Consider the following 26,184-nt stretch of genomic DNA (forward strand, 5'->3'; position numbering starts at 1 on the left):
AGTCTTCATCTGCACTATTCCAGCCTTTAGGTCCATGACTATTCAACAATATGTTTGGCTTTGTATGTTAACTCTCTTTTCAGCCTCCAGGTTCCAGGTGCTAGCATGATGCCAACCAGACTTCCCTGGACAGATGACCCCACCAATGTGTCCTGGAGCTTGGTTCCCCAGAGCCCCACCCTAATAGGGAAAGAGGGAGGCAGGCTGAGAGTATGGATTGACCAGTCAATGCCCATATTCAGAGGGAAGCAATTACAGAAGCCAGACCTTCAACCTTCTGCATCCCACAATGATCTTGGGTCCATACCTCCAGAGGGATAAAGAATAGGAAAGCTATCAGGAGAGGGCAGGGGATATAGAGATCTGGTGGTAGTAACTGTGTGGAGTTGTACCCCTCTTACCCTATGGTTTTGTTAATGTTTCCTTTTTATAAGAGAGAGAGAGAAAGAAAGAAAGAAAGAAAGAAAGAAAGAAAGAAAGAACAATTTAAACTAAAAAAAAAAAAATTCAGCCTGGAGTAGTGAAACCCCATGATGGCCAAAAACATGTCTGAGTTTTTATGTGCATTACTTTTAGGAGGGCTTTGAAGATAAAGTGTGAGGATAAGTCAGCTACTTTCATTTTTAGTGCAACATTTGGGGACATTCTTAGGGTCCTGGGCACATGTGATACCACTTAACCACTTTACAGTCCCTTTTGTCCCCACCCACCTTTTTTTTTCCTCCCTTTTTTTTTTTTCCTCCTCTTAAAACTTTTGAGTGAGGGAGATAAGTCAGAGTGAAAGAAGGACACAGAAGAGAACCCATCACACTGTCCCACTGTCCCTGCCAGTCCCCCAAGGCCATCCATTGTGCTCCCATGTGATGCTGGAGCTCAAACCTCAGGCCTCTGACATAGTGAGGAGTGCACTTAACTATTGATAGCTTCTTAAGTCACTGACAGAGATGGGTCTGTTAAGGTCTAGAGAGCATTGAGACATTTCCTGACTGATTTGTGAACAGTACAGCAGTGAGGAAGTGAGAGAAACAGGATCACTGTACAAATAAGAGGGAAAACTGAGAGAAAACTCTGAACTCTGTTTCCTTTGATAGAACAAGAAAAGTGATTTTTCCATTAGGAGATATAGTTGACTTGAGAGTGCTACGATAACTTCCACTGGAGGGAATGGGGAAACAGAGCTTTGATAGTGGGAACAGTATGGAATTATACCCCTGTTATCTTATAATTTTGTAAATCAGGATTAAATCATTAATAAAATTAAAAGAGAGAGAGATAAGGTCGAACCAGGAAGGCAGTTGACCATTACTATGTTTTCTCACTTCTCTGGAGCAACTAAGGATTCATCCAACCAAATAACTAAGGCATCATCCAAACAAACAAATTCTGCTGTCAGTGGTTTCTTTATCATATAATAAAAATTTTGTGATCAGACATGTGCTAGGGTTTATTCAGTGAAGTGACTTGGAGTTAGATACTACCACTTCCTCACAACCTACATCAATCAGCTTTGGGGCTTGGGTGCTGTTAATTAGAAGCAAAAGAGACTCTTAAGCCAGTGAAACAACATGGAGGCATATATCCTGTGACAAGGCATGGGATAAGGCCCTGGGGCTACAAGGAAAAAGGAGAGAAATGCCCAGGATGAGCAGAGAAGGCAACACATTTTAGGAAGATTGGATGTTCTCTCACTTGAAGTTTGTCCTGCATATATTTGGCCTTTTTATTTTATTTGTTTATTTATTTATTTTTACTGTATTGCTGTCACTGGAATTTCACAGCTCTAATTTTTTTTCCAGATAGAAAGAAAAAGAAGGAAAGAGGGATATATCATAGCACCTAAACTTGCTCTAGTGCAGTGGCAGCCTGGCTCCAACCTGCGCTGAACACATGGCAGAACAAGTGTACTCTGGAGATGAAGTATCTTGTTGGTACTTTGATCTCTGTTGCTCAGTGACTTTTCAGCCAGTGATGACCACCAATGGATGGTCCCATACGTTGTACCATAGAGCCGAGGTGTACAGTAGGCTAAACATCTAGGTTTATGTAATCACATTCTATGTCAGAAACACAATGACATGAAAATCAATTGTTTAGTGGTGCATTTTCAGGATGCATTTCTGTCAAGTGGCTCATAACTGTAGGTAGTTTTCTGTGATATAAAAGTTATCTTAGATGATAACCATAGTTCTGGGTAATTGCCCCAGAATGGCAAACATTTTTCCTAAGCCTGCACGATATTGATTGGCATCAGCTCTGAACAGTCTACATACCAAAGTAGCATGTCTTGGTGGGGTCTCTTACAAACCACCTGGGGAGGTCTATCCATGAGTAGTTCAATTATACAAGATATAGTTTATATCTCTGTTACATGAATGAGGGAAGTTGAGACAATAATGCTATATTTTGGAATACCACTTATTCATCAAGCATGTAAGTGACTTCTTACTGTACATGGATCATGGATTTCAAATAAGGAGAGATTAGTTTCCTCAATGTATTATTTTTAAAATTTATATTATAATTGCTGTAAAAGTGTTTTGATTTTTCAATATCTATGTGTGTATGTATGAGAGAAAGAAAGATTGAGAGAGAGAGAGAAGGTGGGGGAGAAGGAGAGAGAGATAGTGGAGAACTGTTGAATTCTGGTATTTGCAGTGATGGGAATCAGGCATGCAATGTACTGCACTCTACCCACTAAGTCACCTTCTGCATCACACTATCACTTTCTTAAGAAAAGACAATAAGCAAAGCAACAAATGAAGTGTGACATTTAACAGATTCTGTAAAACAATCCACTCCCCACCATCTGTTTTAAGCTACAAGGTAGATTAATGAAAATAGAATAGAGAAGAAACAAGTAAGGGGCATCAGGCAGTGGCGCACTGGGTTAAGTGCACATAGTGTGAAGCTCAAGGACTGGGGCAAGGATCCCAGTTCCAACCCCAGCTCCCCACCTGCAGGGAACTATCTCCCCTATCATGCAGCAGGTCTGCAGGTGTCTTTCTCTCTCCCTCTCTATCTTCCCCTCCCCTCTCAATTTCTCTCTGTCCTATCCAAAAAAAAAAAAAAAAAACTGCCACAAGAACACTGGATTTGTAATTTGTAGTGCAAGTGCCTAGCCCCAGCAGGAAGGGGAAGGGGGAGGAGGAGGAGGAAAAATGACAAAAAAGAAGAGTCTCAAGAACTGGTCTTCTGAGCTGTCCTGGTTCTTGAGAGCTCAGGCTAGTAAAACACATGTTAAGACCAGCAAAATAACTCATCTGGCTACTGTACTTCTTTTTCATGTGTATGACCCGGCTTTCAACCTGATCCCCACCATGTTCAAAGAAGTGTCATGGTGCATGGGTTTGTTTGTTTTTCCCATTTCTACCTTTATTTTCTATCTGAAAATAATATGTATTTCAGCAGCCAGGAGTAATACCATTACCATTTACATTCCTGATGGCTTATTTTCTGGCTCAGTTTGACTTGCAGAAGCCTGTAGGCAACAGCAACATTGTATCCAGAGAGTGTGTGGATGAGATTAGTATTTGAATTAGTGGTTGAGTAAACGTAATTGCCCTCTCAGTGTGAAGGCAGCATTGATAAAGGGGTGGAAGTGAGGATGGGGGTGAAGTGGAGTTGGAGAAGGTGGAAGGAAGGAGGAATTTGTTCCCCTTTGCTTCCAAGAGTTTGATAAGCTGGAACATTTCATTTTCTCTTCTCTTCCCATTGGAGTGAGTGATAGCACACTCTCTCTTGTTTCTCTAGTTGACAGAACACAACTTTTGGGCAACCTCCAGAAATCATGTCCTTGCCTGCAGAGACTGCATAATGGCTCTGCAAAAGAATTTCATGCCTGAGGTTCTGAAATCCAAAGTTCAGTCCCCAGCCCCACCATCAGTCAAGAATTGAGCAGTGTTCTACTGTCTATCATCATCTAACCTATCATGCTCTGGGTCTCTTCCTCTCTGTGTCTCTCTCATTAAATAACAAATGAGATGTTTAAAAAGGAAATTATGTGAGCCAATTCCTCAAACAAACACACATAAACATAGAAATTTCACCTCTACTTATAAGTCATTAGATTTTGAAGTTTTGCAGATTGTCTATTAATAAAGGCTGTTTCATAACTAATTTACGTTATTCATGAAACAGCATGCCACTCATTCTATTCCCTGCAACACAAGAAATTTTTACCATAAAATATATTTTATTCTACAAGAGGGGCTGGATGGTTATATAACTGATAGAATGCACACACTACCATATCTGAGGGCCTAGGTTCAAGCCTCAGATCCCCTGCTGCAGGGGTGACTTGAAAAGCAGCTTGATAATGCTATAGGTATTCATTTTTCTTTTTCCTTGTCTCTGTTTCTCTCTGTCCCTGTCACAAATCAGAAGGAAAAAGGAAAATAAATTGACTACCAGAGTGATGGAAGTATGTAGGCACAGAGTCTCAAAGCCATATCCCTAAATCTGACACACAGTAGCTTCCACTATAATGATCTTCCTGAAAAACCCATAGATAATGTTACAAAACACTAAGGATTAGTGCTCACTGTTTGAAAAACTGATTAATCAGGAGACAAAGGTTGGTACAAAGAAAACAATTCAACTGTTAGTGAAACTGTGATGTTGGACTCAACTTTAAAATTCTCTCTTACACTCAGAGTGGAAAATCTATCTTGTACTCAGGGATATCAGGGTAAATAAAAGGAAGGAGGACAGTGGGACAGAAACAGAGCTACCATGATACCAACTGGCTGATTAGCTAAAGGGATTGGTCAAGTGGCTACTCCTCTGACCTGTATTTCTATATAAACCTTCAAAAATCCATGCTTTGTTGAGATAACAGCTTTAAATAACCTTTTCCCAATGGTCTAAGTGACTTAGTCCTTAGACAAGGCAAAAGGGCAAAGAAGAATGAGAGGATGTAAGCATACTTTCACAAGGAGACAAAGATGAAGTCTGTGATGTCTGCTCACTCACAGTAATAGTCCCAGAGGAGATAGACAATGCCAGAGAAGTTTCTGGGAGGTCTAGTCTTTCAAAGCCCAGTCTTTGGAAGTATGTCAGGGTGTTCATTCTCTGAGCATAGACATCAATGAGCATTTTAATAAATCATTCACTTATTATTTTGAAAGTATTTTAAGAGCTAGAGAGATAACTCATTGATTAGCATGTGTACCTTGCCATGTGAGAGACCAAGGTTTGAACCTTTGAACCACATGGGAAGTGCTATAATCTCTCTTTCCCTCTACTGGTCTCTTTCTATCAGTTTCTTTACCTATATGAAGAGATAGCCCACCACGGTGAAATGTGATTGTGTGAGACCCCAGCTTTACATAAAAGAAAGTATGTAGGGATATTAATCTCAAGAAGAAGTTTACTTTTCTTCTCTCTCACTTTTTGATACAGAGATAGAAAGAGAGAGAGGGAGAAAGAGAAAGAAAAAGAGATGCAACATTGCTTTATAGCTGTGGAGCCTCTCTCCTGCAGGTGAGGACCAGGAGCTTGAACCCAGGGCCTTGTACATAGTAATGGGTGTGCTGTATCACCCAACTCCAAAGTCTACTCATCTTGTGAGACTGGGTTCAAGTTATTTCACTCGGGACAGTAATAGATGGTGTGGTTTTTCCACATCTCTACAGAATCATTATTGGCAGTCAGTTGCAACACTCTCAAATGAATAGAAGGAATGTTATCTAATGATCTGAGGTGTCAAGCTCTATCTAACACAGATAGATAATGAGCTTTGAAAATACTCATTTTTGGAAATGGCCACAGATAAGGGCTGGGGAATAGTTTCATGGGAGAGTGCATGCTTCTCAAGCTCCAGGGTCCATCTTTTGCACTCCCACCCCCCAAGGAGATAAGAACATGTAGAAAAGTCCCAGAAAGTTGTATTTTTATTTATTGGCTTTATAGTTCATAAAATCCACAGATGGCTGAAATATTCTCTCATGGCTAAGTTAAAATGCAAACAATACAAATGTTACAGGATATAGTGAGTGAGCTAGGTAAAGGATTATGCCTGATAAAATTGAAAACATTTATAATTTAATTAGTTCTGGCATTATACAGGAAAATGTCATGTGATTAAGAGCACACTACTTAAAAAACAAATACCAGATGAATAGTACTCCCTTTTCTTCTACCAAAGCATCCAGAATCCATGTAGCTTTATTATTTCATGGGATCTACCAGTATAACAGATAGAGGTTTAAAATACAAGTCATCTTGTGACCCAGCAATTTCTCACCTAGGCATCTATACAAAAAACAAAACAAAACAAAAAAAAAAACACTTATCTAAAAAGATTTATGCACAGTCATGATCATGGTAGTGTTATTTGTAATGGCCAAAGTTGTGGTATATATACACAATGGAATACTTAACAGCTGGAAAAAAAAAGACTTAGTCTTCTTTGCTAGAACATGAATGGAATTACGGAATTCAAGGGAATTAGGTTGAGTGAAATAAGTCAGAAGGGGAAAGATAAATTCTTACTCAGATGGAATCTAAAAAAAAAAAAAAAAAAAACAAGCAGAGGACAAAAACAGGTTGAATCTTCAATAGACTGTAGTCCATTGCAACAGATCTAGGAAATAGGGGCAAAGTGGAGAGTCTAAGGGAAGGTTGGTGCTCTAATTCCTAAGATGGGAAAAGATGATGTTTTGGTTGAGGGTGAAATGTACTGCTAACTATCTTGGAGAAATGTGGAAATGTACCCTTGAGATAACAGAAATCCAAATTTTCTTTAGTAAAGTGATACTGGAGTTTAAACAAAACAAAACACAGTTCATCACTAATTGTACCATTCTGAGTTAAGCTTGCATAATTCAGCAATGCATCTTGAGATGTTTGATCAAAGGCTAATCATTTTGTGCTTCAAGGAGTCAAGATCCTTTTAAACATTGAAGATTAGGTAAGAAACATAGTCAACCTCTCAAAGTATTAGTAAAAATATAGATAGTATGCTAACAGTGAAAACACAACAATAGAATTATGAAATGCTGGCAAGCTTATAATACTGGATTCTTATCCTGGCAAGGTATCTTCTCAAACAGATGGCTCACTTTCTGGAGAAAATAAAAAATATTTTGAAGTTAAAGTTAGTATGCAGTATGAAATTTTATATAGTTCTAGTAAAAAACATTAAATTTAAATAATTCTAACAATCCAGGTGAGACTATTAACCAAATAACTTGGCTTAAAGTCCCACAACTAAGTTTATCAAAAAGAAGAAAGAAAATTAAGCTTCTGCATCCAAGTTCCTTATTTCTTCTAGAATACTTGTCCATTGTTCATGGCCACCAATGTTCTAAGCCCCTGAAGAGCTGAAGTTATTTTTTGAAATGCTATGCTTCTGGACTCTGACAGACCAAACAAATGAATACAATTTCAAGAATTCCCTACTGAGTAGATTCACAAAGGGCTTCAAACTGGTCATATAAGCTAGGATTTGGCAAGTAAATGAATATTGTTTCTTAACATTGACCTTTCTGATCTTTGTTCTGATGATGCGCTTTTAGCTTTGTTAGAGATTCAAAAAAGGGTAGCAGGGGGGCCAGGTGGGGGTGCATCTTGTTGTGTACAGATGTTACCATTCACAAAGACCAGAGTTTGAGCCTCCACTCTCTACATATAGAGGGTTCATGAGCAGTGAAGCAGGTCTGTAGCTGTCTATCTTTCTTTTTCCCCTCTATGTCTCACACTTCCCTTTCAATTTTCAATTTCTTTTTGTCTTGTGAAATAAAATAAGAAGAAAATTAAAAAACAGAAAAAAAATATTGACTGGGAGTGATGGATTCATTATGTCAGCACTGAGCTCCAGTAATAATCCTGGTGGCAATATAAGACAAAAGGGGGTGGGTGTAGGAATATCTTCTTTCATATAATTTATCCCATCTTTCTTCTACCTCTTGCCTTTATTTATTACTGCTATTTTGAGATAACTTTTATGTTTTACTTTACTATACTTTACTTTAATTTAATTTTGCAGAGAAAGTGAAAGAGACCACAACATCAAAACTCCTTCAGTGCAGTTGGGGCTGGGCTTGAACCTGGGTTGTGCAAATGACAAAACAGAGCACACTGTTCAAATCCTTGGAAATAATTTATCATGGTAACCAACACAATATTCAGAGCAGTAGAACCCCCTGCCCTAATTCATGTTAGATCATATGAAACACAAGAGTTATATGTGGATTATAGTCAACTGAGATCCTTTAAAGGAATACAATTGTCAAATAACATAGTGTGTTCTTAAAAGTCATTTAATCCCAAACTACCTTGGAAACTACAACAGTCAGTTTTTAACCAAGAATAAACTTGATTCATCAGTTAAACATTTTTTTTCAGTAAACATCCATTTTAATTTGTATTAGATTCATCCCTGCTTAACATATTTATAATTTTAGTGCAGATTTCAGCAGTCCTACCCTCACAGATGAGAAAGTAACTATTTTCATTTGTTTATTAGTATGCACACAGACCTGATTTATATGTCCACTGTTATTTTTATTTCTGAAATTAAGTTGGTTATTATTATTTTATTTTAATCAGATGACATAGTTGTCTGAAACAGATCTTAAATGAGTTGAATACATATAGTTAAGGCTACTAGGATAGTCTCTGTGAATAAAATCATGTGAATTTGAACTCTAATGGAATTAGAATGAATGAATTAGAATTAGATTCTAATGGAATTAGAATACAAATGAATACTCGTCTAAACCAGAATTGTCTCCTTGCTTAGAAGCCCTGAAATATGTTTTCCTTCAGATTAAATAAAATAATAATTAAAAAAAAGTTCTGTAACTGAACCTGACAAGCTTGACTGACTCTGGGTTTTTCACCAGTATTGTTATACAATTTCAGATAAAGAAAGCAAATTGACCTGTGACAAAGAATTTGAGGCAAACAGATATGAGTTTGCAAAAACCTCTTCTCTTTGGTGTGACAGAGCACTTTCTTTTCTTTTCTTTTTTCTTTCTTTCTTTCTTTCTTTCTTTCTTTCTTTCTCTCTCTCTCTCTTTTTTTTTGCCTCCAAGGTTATCACTCTACGAATTGAATTCTCTGTTCCTGTCGCCATCTTTTTCCATTTTTTGAAACACCTGCAGACTTGCTTTAAGTCTTTTGAAACAATTCTTCTGAAGGTGGGAACCCTGGAGCTGGAACCCAGATTTATGCTCAGGTCCTTGAGCTTCATACTCTGTGCTCTTAACCAGGTGTGCTAAAGCCCAGCTCCACAAAGCACTTTCCATCATGCCTCTTTGTAAAATTCTCCAAATTCCTTCAAAGAGCAGCTAGAGATCAAATGATGTCACCACAGCGAGAACGCTAGATTCTAATTCCTTAAAACATGATGTTAACATGGTTTATTTAATAAAATGTTTGTACAATATCAATGTCAAAAATTGCCATCACATGTAAGATTTTACTCCAGTTTGTGGGATGGATCACAATGGAAGAGTCAGAGCACTGAATGACACACTCCAATACTCCAGAACAAATTAAGTCTATGAATTCTTAATTCCTATAGCACAGTGCATGATGAGGAATTAATGCAAGAATATTTTTGCCTTAATGGTGATTTCATAGATATAGTCAAAGCTCATATCACCTGAGTTTGAATCAACTGATTTGGAAAAAAAAAATCAGGAGACAGTTATTTCAAATTTAAAATCCCAGGAGACTAGGTGAGATCCTTATCACCTATGCTCAGTAATGATCATCAAAATATTTCTTGGATGCCTAATATGATATAAAAACACCCCAAGGCTTGTATCACAATATAGACTCTGACATTTTCGTGTGCTTTTAGCTCTCTTTCTAGTAAGACATTTCATTGTTTCTTAAATTTGTATTTACTTACTATTGAATAGAAACAGAAATTGAGAGGGAAGCGGGACATAGAGAAGATGAGAGACAGAAAGATACTTGCAGGCCTGCTTCTCCACTCATGAAGCATTACCCATGCAGGTGGTGACCAGGGGCTTAAATCCAGCTCCTTGCACACTGTAGTGTGTGTACTTAACCAGGTGTGCTACCACCGCCCCCCTAGTAAGACATTTCATAATCAACAACATACAAGTATTCAGTCTTAGTGTATCATAAAATTTAGTGACACATACTTTTCAAATATGAAAAATAAAACATGAGAAAGTATTTGAGAACAATGAAAGGGGAAAAAGGGCGGGAAGGAGACCTTACCAGGCATTGTTCATAGTTTCTCCACAGTCAGCTCTGGGTTTAAATTTACAGGTCTCAGCTTCACAGCACAGGTTGGTACATTCCTATAAAGCAGACACACAATGGAATAGTAGGTTCAACATTTCCTTCTTTTATACTAGCTTCCCTTCCACTCTTTCTTTTCTATTTCTTCCTTTCTCCTTACTTCCTTCTTTCCTTCCCTCCTTTATTCCTTTCTACCTTCCTTCTTTCTTTCCATCCTTCCTTTTCTCATAGGGCAGAGAGTAATTGAGAGAAGAGGGGGAGATAGAGAAAAGCAGACACCTGCAGCACTATTCTACTGCTTATGAAGCTTTTCTTCCTACACCTACTGCAGGTGGAAACTGAGGTTTGAACCCAAATTCTTGCATATAGTTAAATGCCTGTTCTATCAGTTTTACCATCACCTGGTCCCCAAATACTTCCTCTTAAGTGGGAAAAATAGAGTTGATATATCCCCCCTATATATAATTGGCCCATATAATACATGTAATTTAATTTAAAACTTCCACAAAGAAAATGTATGTGCTATTCTGAATGACATAATGGTAATAATAATAATAATAATAATAATCACTAAGTGATAGGCTATAGTCAGTGATTTACTTCTTTACATTGAACTTCCTACAGTCATGTTATGAGTGAATATACCATGGAGTTTGAAATGCCTTTTAAAAGATGACTAAAATAAGCACTAAACACACAGAGGCCAGTTTAATTTTATTACGTTGCCAAGCTGGTCATCAGTAAGATTTTATTTAAATGAAAGGAAAAACAAAAGTGTTCCATTCTTAATCTACAATGATTATCTAATACATGTTTAAAAATCTTGGGTACTTTCATACCGTAGAAGAGCCACAATCACAGTCTTCTCCTATTTCCAGAAGTTTGTTTCCACATATTGGTTTTGTTATTATGTCTTTTGGAAATGGTACTTGCAGTAGGCAATTTTGTTTTTTAGATAAAATGTACTTTTCAAAAAGTGAACGGCTTGTTGTGCTGAAATCCTTTGGAAATTTTGAACTGTAACCAGAAGAGAAATGAGAAATGCTGTGACATAGAGTGATGACTGATCATGATAATCTGACTTGAATAGTAATATTGACTGGCTCACTGGACACTCCAAATTCCATAACTCTTTCATATAGTACTGTGGTATATCTAGAAGACAACAGAGCTGGTTGGAAAATCATGTTTTCTGGACACCCAGTTAGAGAGCTAAAATAATTACATTTCTTTGAGTATGTGTTATGGTCTCTTCAAATTGGCAGCAATGATAGGACTCACCATTCTTATTTGCACATCTTCACATTTAGTGCTGAGAGGTAAGGGAGAACAATGAACTAGTGAGAGTCCATACTAGAAGACATAGAGGTTTATGAACATTTTCATCTAAATAGAAACCAGATATATTTTACTCGTCTTTCTATTCCAAGTCCTTGCCAAGTACTTACCATTAGGAGTCATTTAGGAATTTCATAACAATGAACTGATTTTCTAATATGGCTGTATGAGATATATATACACATACATGTGTGTATGTGTGTACACATATATATATATATAAAATATATCATTTAAAATTAATTTTTTAATTGAAGCAGTATGATCACCAATCCTGTAAGCAACATCTTTGACTCCTTGGGGATTTTAAAACAATGAGCCACAATACCTGGTAAAACCTGTAATTAAAAGGTGAATTAACGACAAGCACAGATTGTGATAAATATGCCATCCAGGGAGTCAGGCGGTAGCGCAGCGGGTTAAGAGCATGTGGCAGAGAGCACAAGGACCAGTCTAAGGATCCCTGTTCAAGCCCCTGGCTCCCCACCTGCAGGGGAGTTGCTTCACAAGTGGTGAAGCAGGTCTGCAGGTGTCTGTCTTTCTCTCCCCCTCTCTGTCTTCCCCTCCTCTCTCCATTTCTCTCTGTCCTAACAACAATGACATCAATAACAATAATAACTATAACAACAATGAAAAACAACAAGGGCAATAAAAGGGAAAATAAATAAACAAATAAAAAATTACAAAAAACTATAAAAAAATATGCCATCCAACTAAGTACACCACATCTGAATTCTTTAAATTGTCTTTTCTTTAGGATAATCATGGTCTCACCTCAGAAACTGATTCATCACACAACTTCCAGAAGGACACTTGGTTTTATATGAGACATCCTGCATACCAAGGGCATGACCCAGCTCATGTGACATCACTCCTACAAGACTCACACTATTTTTTTTCTTAGCCTGGAAAATAAAATATTATATCTGACTTCTTATTTTATTCAGTTACTTCTTAACCATATAATACCCTATGTTAAATAAAACCCAGAAAGTGAAAAGCAGTACTCAGAAAAGTCTCTCTCCATCCTTGCTTACTGCAAAACCGAGAATTTGAAGTGGTTGGCTCCTGTGATTTCAACCTTTAAATCAACACTTGTTGAATACATGATGAATACTTCACAGACCATGGTTAAATCAAAGTAGTTATATTCTTCAGGGGAGTACTAGTGGATATTATACTATACACTCAGTGGCTATCCAAAGACATGATGCCTATGTGATTGGTAGTATTTGAACATATGACACTAATTAAGAGGCAATCTGTGTATTTTCTGGTCATCAGTATTTGGATATTTAATTTGAAGCTGATGGGTCTCTGTTTTCGCCTTCTATCCCAACTTTCCTACTATTTCCTTAACAATAGCTAAAAATTAAATTCTTCTTTATAATCCAAGAAATCTTCAGAGCTATGATTTATTAATAGATTCGTCTCTACACTTCTGACTCTGTAAATGTCCATTGTGCTAACTTGCTTTAACATATTATGTATTCATAGAAGATATAAAAACACAGGGAGCCTTACTGTTAGTTTACAAACCTCAATAACAGCAACTGAAGATGGGGTGCACAAGGAATTCCTGGCTGCCATTCCAACACGTTTATTGTTGAAGCCAATCCCACTGTGTCAAAATCACAGGTATATTGTTAAAAATGAAGTCATTACCATAATTTTTCTATATCCACTCATGCCCTAATCTTTTCATATTTACATCTCAGAAAGGCCTCTGATATACACTGTCATTATAATATTCAGCAGGGACTCACCTGAGTAACTGAGCATGATCATGAATTCTCCTTCTCGCCATGTTAGAATGATGCCAATTCAAAAAGTTGGTAAAAGTGGCACTTGTGCTGGGTACCACCTTGATCTTATCACCATCAGACCAGATTTCCATGTCCACTAAGACTACTTGAGTATTTATGGTTTTATAAATCTGTGGAAAGAGATGTTTTCTTCATGAAAATGTTCAAAATAATTAGCGTGTTTAAATCATTTCTTGACCACTTAAATGCATTCTACTTTGAAAATGATGTTATAGACTTAATTTAATTTTGATGCTGCTGCTGCTGTGCTCAAGTTCTCCAAGTTGATGGTCACTGGTCCGCTGTCATCCTTCCAACTTATTCGCTGATATTTCTGAACCCCCCCCCCCGGCCTCCTTATGCTTATATGACAAATAACTTACCACATTGAGAAGGTTCATCACATCAAATACAAAGCTTCTTATCACAGTTAGATTTCCATTATGCATGTTATACTGTAAAATACCAACACAAAGTAAAATTATGATTTTAAATTTTAAAAAGCTGAGGTAGTACCAGATTTCATATAGTAATGAAAATACAAACTACCTTAGTCCACATCTACTTTTTTGGAAACTATGTTTCACCAAAGTCTATTTAAAATGGAAGATTATTATTATTATTTTCCTCCAGGGTTATTGCTGGGGCTCAGTGCCTGCACCACAAATCCACTGCTCCTGGAGGCAATTTTTTTTCCCTTTTGTTGCCCTTGTTGTGGTTATTGTTGTTGTTATTGCTATCATTGTCCTTGGATAGGACAAAGAGAAATGGAGAGAGGAGGGGAAGAGAGAGAGGAGGAGAAAAAGCTAAGACACCTGTAGACTGGCTTCACCGATGGTGAAGCGACGCCACTGCAGGTGGGGAGCCAGGAGCTCAAGCAGGGAAGTGGGATCCTTGAGCTTTGGGCCACATGTGCTTAACCTGCTGCACTACCACCTGACACCCCCCACCCCACCATAACCCCACCCCACCCCCCGCAAGATTATTTTTGACAATGCTAATTCTTATCAAATAAGAATAAAAACTGAAACAAAAGTTGGGTACTCATATGAAACACTAATGTTTTAAATTTTAAGGTAGGTAGGGAGTCGGGCAGTAGTGCAGCGGGTTAAGCGCAAGTGGCAAAGTGCAAGGACCAGAGAAGGATCCCGGTTCGAGTCTCCAGCTCTTCACCTGCAGGGGAGTCGCTTCACAAGCAGTGAAGCCGGTCTGTAGGTGTCTATCTTTCTCTCCCCCTCTCTGTCTTCCCCTCCTCTCTCCACTTCTCTCTGTCCTATCCAATAATGACAACATCAGTAACAGCAATAATAACTACAACCCTAAAACAACAAAGGCAACAAAAGGGAATAAATAAACATTTTTTAAAAATTTAAGTTAAGTAAATCACATTATTAATTTCAATGCTTTTAAACCAATACATTATTAAAACTTTTATAAAGCAATTTTTTATTTTAGCTAAAGTTTCTTCTGTCTTTATTTATTTACTTATTGTTTTATCTATTTATTTATTTGATAGACACAGAGAGAAATCAAAAGGGGGGCGATAGAGTGGGAGACAGAGAGACACCTGCAGCCCTGCTTCACCTCTCCTAGTAGGGACCAGGAGCTTGAACTTGGGTCCTTATGCTCTATAATGTGAGCACTGAACCAGGTGCACCACCACCTGGCCCCTTCTTCTGTCTTTTCTATGTACAAAAAAAAGTTGTAAATGATGTGTAGCTTGCTTCTTACAAAATACTATGAGAGGCGGTTGGGTAATGATACACATGGTTTAGTGCACACATTACCATGCACAAGGACTCATAATCAAGCCTCCAGTTTCTACCTGCAGGGGAGAAGCTTCAGGAGCTGTGAAGCAGTGCTGCAAGTGTCTCTCTCCCTTTCTATCTCCCCTTCCCCTTTCAGTTTCTCTGTCTCTATCCAATAAAACAACAACAAAAAAAAAATAAAATATTTTTAAAAAGACCATGAGGATAAAATAGCTTAATGACTCATTTTTGTTCCTCATTATTAAAGTTGATGGTCTATAGCACTCGAGTATTAAGTACACTGCCAACATCTGTATATTTTGGCAGTCGATGAATATTAAAAGGTGTACATGAATAAAAATAGTTGTTGATAAGGCAGGGGGTGAGATCATCTGATGGGCAGGCTTTCTATTTTCAGCTAGAATAATGAATGCATTGTTTGCGCTCACTTAGTAGAAAAATGTAAAAGTTGACTTAACTAACCAAGAAGCACTTGTGTTTCATACTTACAAAGGCATTATCCAGCACCAGGAAGAGATTAATGTACTTTGCAGCTTGAAGAAATTGTTCTTGCTTTACAGAGAGGGAGTTAAAGAAAACAGATGTTAGAATTTATTTTCATTCTTAGGGATTAGCAAGCCTACAGAGAAATACATAGATCTTCAAATAAAAGTTAAAATAGAAGAAAAAAACAAGTACATGACAGCGTTTGCTATGCATTAGTCATCGCTGAATGAAACATTTACATCCTGTATCACTGCTGAGATCATTTAAATAAATGGCAACATATAGAAATGATGCTTACTTCTGGGCTGTTGAGTGACCTTGAGATCCGAGAAAGTCCTCTCTTCTTGCCAACATTTTTTAGGCCACAGGTCTGATTAGCTGGGTCCATCTCCTCTGGGTTATATGTGAAGACAGCATGCTCTTCTTGGTCTTTGTTCTTCAGTGGCTTTATCATGTATCTTTGATTATGATGTGTGAAGTATCCCCTGTGAGGCACCAAGACAGTAATTTCAGGATTCTCTCCTATGTAGAGTCATCTACACTGACCACTGGAGTGGTAACTTGTCTCTCAATTGCAAATGTAAACACTTAGTTTTCATTTGAAGGTCTTTTAGTTACCTTTGACTCATTTAAGATTTAATCAGCGTCTGTCAGTGTTAAAACGAACTATAATAATTTCGAGGAATTGACAGCTCCCAGTGGCCTTTTTTTAAAATTTCTATTTTATTTGATAGGACAGCAAGAAATTGAGTGGAAAGAGGGAGTTAGAGAGAAAGAGAGAAAGACAACTGGGGTACTGCTTCAATGCTCATGGAGCTTCCTCCCGACAGGTGAGGAGTAAGGATAGGAACCTGGTTTCTTGAGCATGGAAACATGTGCACTCAATTGGGTGTGCCACTGTCTGACCTCTCTATAAAGCTTTTTTTTTTTTTTTTAAGATTTTTAAAATTTATTTGTATGAGACAGAAAAGAGTGAGGACATGTGATACCAGTGTACTACTCTATCAAAAGCAATGGTGGTGTGGGGGAGGGTTGAAGGGTAGTGCAGCACACATGGTGCAAAGCGCAAGGACCAAAGTAAGGATCCCAGTTCAAGCCCCTGGCTCCCTACCTGTGGGGGAGGGGGGTCGCTTCATGGATGGTGAAGCAGGTCTGCAGGTGTCTTTCTTTCTCTCCCCCCTCTGTCTTCCCCTCCTCTTTTGATTTCTCTCTGTCCTATCCAACAATAATGACATCAATAACAACAATAATTATAACCACAACAATGATAAAAACAACAACCAGGGCAATGAAAGAAAAAAAAAGAAGCCACTAGGAGCAGTGGATTCATGGTGCAGGCACTGAGCCCCAGCAATAAACTTGGAGGCAAAAAAAAAAAATCAATGGTGGAGATCAAACCTGGGGCCTCAGGCTTAGTAGTTTTGTACTCTACTACTGAACTATTTTCCTGGTCCTATGCAGTAAATTCTGAATAAGTGTTACTAAGTGCCAAAGAATTGCAGACATGTTTCTAAATTTTGTTTATTCATTTATGGACTATTTTTGGTGGGTCCTAGGAAGATTGTGGAGAACAGACTAAATGAATATTTAGATGCTTGGAACTCCAGAGAAGAAAAAGAAAGATAATGAGATCAGCCAGTGGAACAGATGTAAATGAGTAATAATTCAAAGAATTTAAATAAGTTAATCTATAGTGATAAAGTGAATCCATATTATCCTGTAGCAAAGTCAACTGGCCATTAAAATAAATATCAGGGAGTCAGGCGGTAGTGCAAGAAGGGCAAACGCTAGAAGAAGAAGCACATGTGGAGCAAAGCTCAAAACCGGCATAAGGATTCCAGTTCAAGCACCCAGCTCACCACCTGCAGGGGAGTCGCTTCACAGGCTGTGAAGCAGGTCTGCAGGTGTCTTTCTCTCCCCCTCTGTCTTCCCCTTCTATCTCCATTTTCTCTCTAAAAAAATAATAATAAATATTTTCTACAGTGCTAGGGAGACAGTATAATGGTTATGCAAACTCTTCCATGCTTAAAGCTCTGAGGTCCCATGTTCAGTTGTCACCTCCTCTCTCTCTCTCTCTCTCTCTGTCTCTCTCTCTTTCTCTCTCTCATAAATTATGGACTATTCAGCATATCTGAGGAATCAAAAGAAAGGAGATAGATAGGAGGTAGCAGAAAAGGGGGTGGGAACCCAGTGCACTATGGTGAAGAGAGATGCTGGTGTGTTGGTGGACGAGGTGTAACTCTGTGACAACAACAGTCTTGTACATCAACATCTCAATAAAGTTATGATTAAAAAAAACACAAGACAGCTACCAGGCCAGAGAGGTGACTCTGTGGATAGAGTACACACAGCAAATGTGCCTGATACCCTGGATTCAGTCTTTAGCACTGCACATGAAGGAATGGTACTCTGAACTCTCTCTTCTTCTCTCACAAAAGAAAATAAATATTACTGGTAAATAAGACTTTATTCATTAAGGTATTTTAGGGTGTGGGAAATACTTATGATATATGGTATGAATCATGTTGAAGAACAGATATGTGTTTTTTAGTTTATATTTCAGCCATGTAAAGTCTATACCTGCCTATGTGCATAAAAGGCTGAAAACATGATGAAATGTCAAAATTTAGTGTGCTTCATTTCAGTTTCAATTTTTTTCCTAATTGGTTTCATCCCTGTAAACAGAAATGCCCCCTCCCACCACACACACACACACACAAAAAAAAAAAAAAAAAAAAAAAAAAAAACTCATGCAAACGTTCTCCAAAGCTCACCCACACACACATTATATATTTATATTTCAGGCAGGGGTAGATAGCATAATGGTTAGGCAAAGAGACTTTCATGTCTGAGGCTCCAAAGTCCCAGGTTCAGTCTCCTACACCACCATCAGCCAGAGTTGAGCAGTGCTCTGGCTACAAAAGAAAAAAAAATCATTAAAATTTTATATTTTAGGGGCCAGGTGGCAGCACACTTGGTTACGTGCACACATCACGGTATTCAAGGACCTGGGTTCAAGCTCCTGGTCCCCACCTGCAGGGGAAGAGCTTCATGAATGGAGAAGCAGGGCTGCAGGTGTTTCTTTGTCTCTTTTCCTCTCTACCTGCTTCCTCCCCTCTCAATTTCTCCCTGTCTCTATCCAATAATAAGTAAATAAGTACATATTAAAATTAAGCCAATAAAGTATATTTAAAATTTATATTTTAAAGGATAGGGATACTCAAAGATCAGATACTGTAAGAAAATAAAACAAAATAGGTTTTAGAGAACAATATGGATTAACATGGAAATGGGCAAAGTAAGATCAAAGGTCAGAATACAGTATCTCCTTTATACGTTTTAGAGATACGTTTTTAATGGAAATGCAGATTATGACATGGCTGTCAGGGTGGTACTTCATTCTTCACTCTAACCACATATATTCAGTACTACAATGACAAGTAAAATTGTACCTAGGTTTTAAAAAAGGGAAAATACCTATTGGGGGTTATATTGTTATGTAGAAAACTGAGAAATGTTATGCATGTACAAACTATTGTATTTACTGTAGAATGTAAAACATTGATCCCCCAATTAAAGAAATAAAAAAATAAAAAATAAGTTTACTGTTATGTGATGAGTATAAAATAAATAAATAAATAGGCAAAATACTTGGAAAGTATTTTATTAAGCAAAGCTGTGCTTGATAGTTACTATTAACTGGCTCTTACCTCAACCCATCACAAGTACTAATGCTAGCAACAGAATCCTTTTCATTTAGAATATGTCCTTCATAGTAGCAGTGATCCTAAAGTCGGAGAGACAAGTCATGCTTTAGAAACAGTAGGGGCTTTTGTTTATTGGTTTGTTTTGATTTTAAACTATAAGAATAACAGCTGAGTTCTTCAGGTATGGGTTATGACCAGACCAGTGCCCAAAACCCAAAAATGAAAGCTAAGGTTTTATAAACTGCTCCATCACTGACTATGGAAACTTTCCACAATGAAATGAAAAGCTGTCTTTCTGACACTAATTCATCCTATCAAGAACTACAGGAAGAACTACAGGAAGATTGAGCCCAGGTATGCTTATGGTAGAAGAGGACATTGTATCTGAGAAGTAGCTAGCTAGCACTGTGGGTTCTACTTTGTTCCCAGAAAATTTTCAGGTGTAAGGACCAACTCTGGAGAATTCTAAGTCCATAAAATGCTGTGTATCACTTATCAATAAAGTGAGGTACTTATTTTTCTAGACTCTAGAGCCTTCAAGAGCCACATTGCTGCTCCCAAGTCCCTCACATTAATAGTTGCAATTCACCATTCTTAGTGGCTTGCCTGTGGAATCCCTTTACCAGAATCAAAACCCTAGAGTCTGTTTCTATCTCAGAGGTCAGACACATTCCACGCTTCAAATAAGTGAAGTAAGGAGTTACATATATAGGATGACTAAAGAAATAAGGTTAAAAAAATCACCTGAAATTCTCCAGCTACCCTGATTTCAAAACCAACTATAACATTTTATTTGCTGTCTTTGAAATCTTTTGAATTTTTAAACTGTCCTCAGATCTATGAATTGCACAATTTCATTGTAGATATCAGAAGAGTTACAGAAAGAATTCAGAGTCTACCATATTCTGAAGCTTTGTGGTGATTTCCTTTCCTGTGGGTGAGTAGTATGTTTCAGTGTAGTCTGGTCCCAGGAGATGTCTGTAGAAAGAACATCATTGAATGACAGATGCTCGATAGTAATAAAGGTTAATCTTTGGGGTCAGGTTGTGGTTCATTTGGTTGAGCACTCATGTTACAATGCACAGGGACCCAAGCTCATATAACTACATTAGGATGGCATTAACCTTAGAAAACATCAGCACAACATAATATCTTAAATCACATAAAATTGAACCTCAGGCAGTTTTTTTCCCCCTGTACTTTCAATTTAATCTAATGATTGGACTTGTGGGACACAACTTACTTGGTTTTTTGTAAGTGAAGAATGGCTTCTTCTCCATTTAATGCAATCTGATACTGAAGTTCAGAATCATATCTTTCCTAAAATTTGTAATGACATAATTAAATAAATATTTCTGGGTTTATCTAAAATATTTACATTTTGCTTCCATAGAAGTATAATTACAAATATATATAGTAAAATGCACAGTTTTAATGCTTCTAAAGTACATACAAAATGAGCAATAAATTGTTCATTAAGATAGACTTCCAAAAAATAGAACAACATAGTAATACCACCTTAGTTTAAAATAACTTTGCTACTTGAAATAGAGATTTTCACTCTTCCTAATTGCAGAATATCATGCTGTATCTCAGTGAATTAGGGATTTGATCTCTTTCTCTAATGAACACAATATAGCCCTGTGTTTTAATGAATCATTGATGGGATAATAATAAGGCATATGTTTCTCCTACTTTAAAACCAAACCAATATACTTCAAAAAAGAAAAAAATTAGTAAGAATCAAGTCAGGTTAAACTTTTAAAGCAGGGAACAGATTCACAACAATGTAATAGTCAAATTGTTCATGTCCTCAATAGATTTTTAAACTTTTGCTAGTTAATAAAATAGTGTTAACTTCTCCATTAAAGACAAAAATGGTTGAGGCAAAGGCAGTTCAGTGGGGGACAGGAGAGGAAGGTAAGAGAAAGGAGAGGCCTTGGGGAGCATGGCAGTGAGCATCTCTTTGTAGAAATGGCTGCCCTATCAACCCCAGTTTGGAGCACAGTCCAAGTAGTTTAATTCTTTCTGTCCAGTTTAACAGTTAGCTATCTTTTGGATCCCTAATTATAAAAGCATTCTGAGGAATCCTGGGCCAATCAGCTGATATGTATGAACTTGAACCAAGCATTTAAACTTTTAGAGAAAGAGTCTCTTCAGAGCACTGTAAAATCTACTAACAATTCATATTTCTTACCTCTTTGCCATGGTTCTCTTTCTGGTTGTTCTGTGTCTCTCTTTTGTGTAAGATGTGTAGTTTTCTAGGATAGATAACTTTGTAGTACTCTGGTTCTGGTGCCTGCTTTATGGCTATTGCTATAGAAAGAGATATTAATAGAAAATATTAAAAGGAATTTGTTTTGGCTTTAAAATGGGAGCTAAAATAACACAGAAAAATGAATTTATTTATGGCCATACCATCCTGAACATGTCTGATCTCATCTGAGCTCGGGCCTGCTTACTACTTAGATGGAAGAAGACTGAATTTCCCATTAAAAGAATAAAAATTTAAAAGGACAAGTTAATTCTTCTACCTCAGCTTTGATAACAAATATTTTTTACTCCCCTTCTGCCATTCTAGAAAGAGATAACTATGGTAAAATAGTTCTTCACATATTTCTCAATATATGTAAACTCCGGGCCACCCACACCCAGAAAGTCAAGGTCTTAGAATAGACAGTACAGAAAGTCAGGAATTCTGCTTATAGTGACCCAGTCTCCTCTTTAGCTGTAGTACCCTTTGAAATTATGAGGATTTTTTTCTCTCACTGCCATCAGTGACCTTTGCTTATTCCTTTGTGTGCCCTCCCTCTTTAATGTAACACTCAAATACCCCCCTACAAAAGTTAAAAATTTGACATATAAATAATGTTTAATTTTTAGGGAAGGCATTACTAGCTGTGATTTCTCTTCTTCTTCTTCCCCATCCTCCTTTTTATATACGCCACCAGTGTTTGCTGGGGCTCAGTGCCAGCATTGCAAATCTGCCACTCCTGGAGGCCATCTTTTCTTTTTTTCTTCTTCTTCTTCTTCATCATCATCTCCTTCTTCTTCTCCTCCTCCTCCTCCTCCTCCTCCTCCTTCTTCTTTTCCTGTTTCCTTTCTTTTTCTTATTAGATAGGACAGAGAGAAATTAACAGGAGAAGAGGAGATAGCGAAGGAGAAAGAAAGTGAGACGCCTGCAGACCTGTTTTGTTGCTCATGAAGCTTCTCCCCTGCAAATGGGGAGTGGGGGTTCACACCCTGGCCCTTGCTCATGGTAATGTGTGTGCTCTGTTGGGTGCCCCAACACCTAATCCTTTGTTATTTTATTTCTAACTATTAATAATAACATTGTTAAGTTCTATTCGTGGCATTTTTATCAAGACATTAGATTTGGCAGGAAATAAGATTTTGTTGTCCTCTACGGGTAACATTGTAAAGCACCAAAGAGAAAATAGGGAGATTATCTATAAATCAAATATCCTTGTCAATGTACTTTGAAGCTCATCACAGAAAACTTTCTATTTGTTAGTATGCAACAGGAAATGAAGTGATACTATCACCAAAAGTTCTGCACTTAAGTCCTAGCTAGATGACTATCTAAAAGTCAAGTTGTCTTTCTATTATTAGTGTACTTATATAAAATATAGATTGGTGTAAAATTGAATAACATAAAAGATAAAATTTTAGCACCTTTCTAGGGTGGTGCTAGGTACACTTTTTATTTATTTATTTTTTTAATTCTTTAACCATTCAGTCTTATATTCACAGAGTGTCTGCATTTAGAGAAATTTTCCCATGTAGGGTGACAGTCCCGGTGACTATAGAGACACAGATTGATATAAAGAACCTAAAGTTCTTAGAAGGATACACTATACATACAATTGAGAAATGGGGGAGTGGGTGGTGGCACACCCAGTGAAGCACACATATTACCAAGTACAAGCACTCAGTGTCAAGCCCATACTACCCACCTGCAGGCAGGACACTTTATGAGAGATAAAGGAGGTCTTCAGTTGTCTGCCTCTTTCTCTCTCTCTTTCCCCTTCTCTCTCAGTTTCTCTCTTTCTTATCTAATAAAAAATAGGAAAAAAAAAAAAAAGGGAGGGGTGGGATGGCCACAGGAATTTGAAGTTCAAGCACCAAGCCCTAGCAGTAATCCTGGTAGAAACAAAAATAAAATTAAAATAAACATATGTATGTGAGAAACATATGTATCTATTGATGAAAGTTCTGGATCAAAGGACAATGAGAATTATAGGAATTCAATGAGTCCTGAATTTCTGAGTGAATTTTAACCATTTTTAGTAACAATATTAGCAATTGCTTTCTTAAACTACTGCTTAGTAATGGCACTAGTCTATTTAATGCTATGTATTTTTTTAAAATTTCTTTATTTATAAAAAGGAAACATTGAAAAAACCATAGGATAAGAGCAGTACAACTTCACACAATTCCCACTACCAGACCCCCCCCCCCCACCCCGTATCCCACCCCCTCCCTTGATAGCTTTCCTATTCTTTAACCCTCTGGGAGTATGAACCCAAGATCATTGTGGGATGCAGAAGGTTGAAGGTCTGGCTTCTGTAATTGTTTCCCCGCTGAACATGGGTGTTGACTGGTCGATCCATACTCCAAGCCTGTCTCTCTCTTTCCCCATTGGGAAGGGTTCTGGGGAATAGAGGACCCCCCAACACTTCATCTGCACTATTCCAGCTTTAGGTCCATGATTGTTCAACAATTTGTTTGGCTTTGTATGTTTACTCTCTTTTCATCCACCAGGTTCCAGATGCTAGCAGGATGCGCCCAGACTTCCCTGGACAGACAACCCCACCAATGTGCCTTGGAGCTCAGCTTTCGCTATGTCTTATTTTACTTAAGAGTTTTCCTTGTCATTTGCTTAGCACAGCATTTGCCAAGTTATGTCTATAGATAAATGGCTATGGGATAGAAAGCATGATTCCATTCAACACAACAGCTCAAATGCTAAGAAAATTCTTGGTTTTTGCCAATTTCTGGTCTGAAAATTAGCAAGCTTGTGTGTATAACCTATGGTAGAAAATATAATGGTAGAATTATAAGATTATTGACTTGCAAGAGATAAAGAGATCAGTTTCAGAGATCTAGAAATTTTTCTGGGGCCGGGTGGTGGCGCACCTAGTTGAGCACACGCATTACAATGTGCAAGGACCCATGTTCGAGCCCCCAGTCTTTACCTTCAAGGGGAAAGCTTTGTAAGTGGTAAAGTAGGGCTGCAGTTGTCGCGCTGTCTCTCTCCCTCTCTATCACCCTGTGATTAGAAGCACAGAGCTTATTAAATTGAGTCCAAAATACAAACAGTAATGATGCTTAAGTGATGTGAGCTGACTATTTCCTTACTTGTACTTTAAAAAGTCACTAAGTAATCTGACATACAGATGTATAGTGCCAATGTATTAGTACTTACCTTGAATTTGAGTGATGAGCCCAATTACAGAAAACAGGACCAAACACATGTTGGCGATTACAGGTAGCTGTGAAGTCCCAGGCATCGTGCAGATGCAGACTCCTCAACTATCCAGTTTTATCTCCCACCACCTCTCTTTATAAATTGCAAAGGAAATAACAACTTCAAACCTCCTTTGTGAGACTGGGGAGTATTTCTTCATGAAATTGGGAAATTGCCAAGAAATTGCAGGGTTGGTGCATGAGAATGTTCCTTATTTGTGAGCGGTGTTTATGTCTGTGGTTACAGCTTGTTAAGGAATTGCATCTGGACAGCTGCTGGCCCTGGTGTGGTCTTAAAAGTAATGAGAGTATGGAAACAGAGGCTGAGGAGCTCTTAGAGATATCCAGAATGATTATTGACGCTCAGTAACATTATAAAAATGTTCTTCACATTTAGAAAATATATCAAAATTGGTATTGTTTATTTTGATAAATTGGTAGTAAGAATACAGTATCTATAAAAGGTGTGGTTCCTAGAGGCCATTTTTTGAAATTTTATTGGTTAGGACAGAGAGAAATTGAGGGTGAAGGGGGAGATAGAGAAGGGGGGAGAAAAATAGACACATTAAGACTTGCTTTGCTGCTTGTGAAGCATCCCTGCTGCAGGTGGGGAGTGGAGACTTGAACCTAAATCTTTGTGTGGGCCTTGCCCTTAGTACTATGTGTACTTAACTAGGTGTGCCACTGCCTAGCCCCCGATTGTTATCATTTTTGAGTTATATCATAATGTTTATTCTTCATGAAAATTCTTTCACTTTCCTAATAGAAATTATTGCTGCCAATTAATTAGACACATGGCAAGTCAAGGTAAGGATTCATTGAGACTTTTTTTTTCAGAGCTGGGGTCTTAAGCGTGTGAGATATATTGTTCCTGGGCCAACTTCCTCAGAGATAGACGTGTGTGTGTAGATGACACATATAAACATATACGGATATATATGGAAGAGACTGATATCTATATATCTGTATCTTCACAGCACTAGAGCATCTCCTCATCCTGAAATACTCCTTTCTGATTCTGAAGTTTGAATCTGAAAGTGTTCGTGGAAAAGCACATACCCAACAATTTGAGTTTGCTAAATCCAAATAACCCATATCTTTTAAATTTTTTCCACCAGGGTTATAGCCTACCTGACTTAATTGTTACCAGTGTAGTATTTTTTCTTTCCTCCTTTTTCTGATAAAGGGTGAGAAAGAGAGAGAGAGAGAAGGAGAGAGAGAGAGAGGGAAAGAGACAGAGAGAGAGAGAGAAGGAAAGACTCCTGCAGCACTGCTTCACTGCTTGTGAAAGTTTCCCCCTGCAGACAGTGACTAAGAAATCGAAGTAAGTAAAATGTGAATTTATAGTAGATAATACTAAATTTCTGGTCATTGTAAGTTGACTCT

At 37.7% G+C, this 26,184-nt stretch overlaps 1 protein-coding gene across 2 annotated transcripts; it reads right to left on the reverse strand.

The window, feature by feature from the left end:
• Nucleotides 1–5,878: 5,878 nt before the first annotated feature.
• Nucleotides 5,879–24,911, reverse strand: ADAMDEC1 (ADAM like decysin 1). 2 transcript variants are annotated; one of them, XM_060178858.1, is made up of 14 exons: nt 24,758–24,911; nt 21,527–21,645; nt 20,573–20,649; nt 20,229–20,307; nt 19,333–19,409; nt 15,921–16,107; nt 15,626–15,688; nt 13,751–13,822; nt 13,329–13,498; nt 13,102–13,183; nt 12,337–12,467; nt 11,064–11,241; nt 10,201–10,283; nt 5,879–7,064 (listed from the first exon to the last, which is right to left on the reverse strand). In XM_060178858.1, coding segments are annotated over exons 1-14 (1,404 nt in total). In that variant the 5' UTR covers nt 24,843–24,911; the 3' UTR covers nt 5,879–7,063. The 2 variants fall into 2 exon arrangements, with proteins under 2 accessions (XP_060034841.1, XP_060034840.1); XM_060178857.1 differs by lacking the exon at nt 5,879–7,064 and adding an exon at nt 9,049–9,625.
• Between the last annotated feature and the right edge of the window lie 1,273 nt (nt 24,912–26,184).

This window comes from Erinaceus europaeus, chromosome 19, assembly GCF_950295315.1.
Source record: "Erinaceus europaeus chromosome 19, mEriEur2.1, whole genome shotgun sequence".
NCBI lineage: Eukaryota > Metazoa > Chordata > Mammalia > Eulipotyphla > Erinaceidae > Erinaceus > Erinaceus europaeus.

What these genes read in the sequence shown, in the direction of transcription:
- ADAMDEC1 (XM_060178857.1), bottom strand. Translation starts at nt 24,842, where the DNA reads ATGCCTGGGACTTCACAGCTACCTGTAATCGCCAACATGTGTTTGGTC. An exon ending in GGTCACTCAACAGCCCAGAA is followed by an intron (nt 15,689 to 15,920) that starts GTAAGCATCATT and finishes CTCTCTGTAAAG; the next exon opens with CAAGAACAATTTCTTCAAGC. An exon ending in TGGTGCTGGATAATGCCTTT is followed by an intron (nt 13,823 to 15,625) that starts GTAAGTATGAAA and finishes GGTATTTTACAG; the next exon opens with TATAACATGCATAATGGAAA.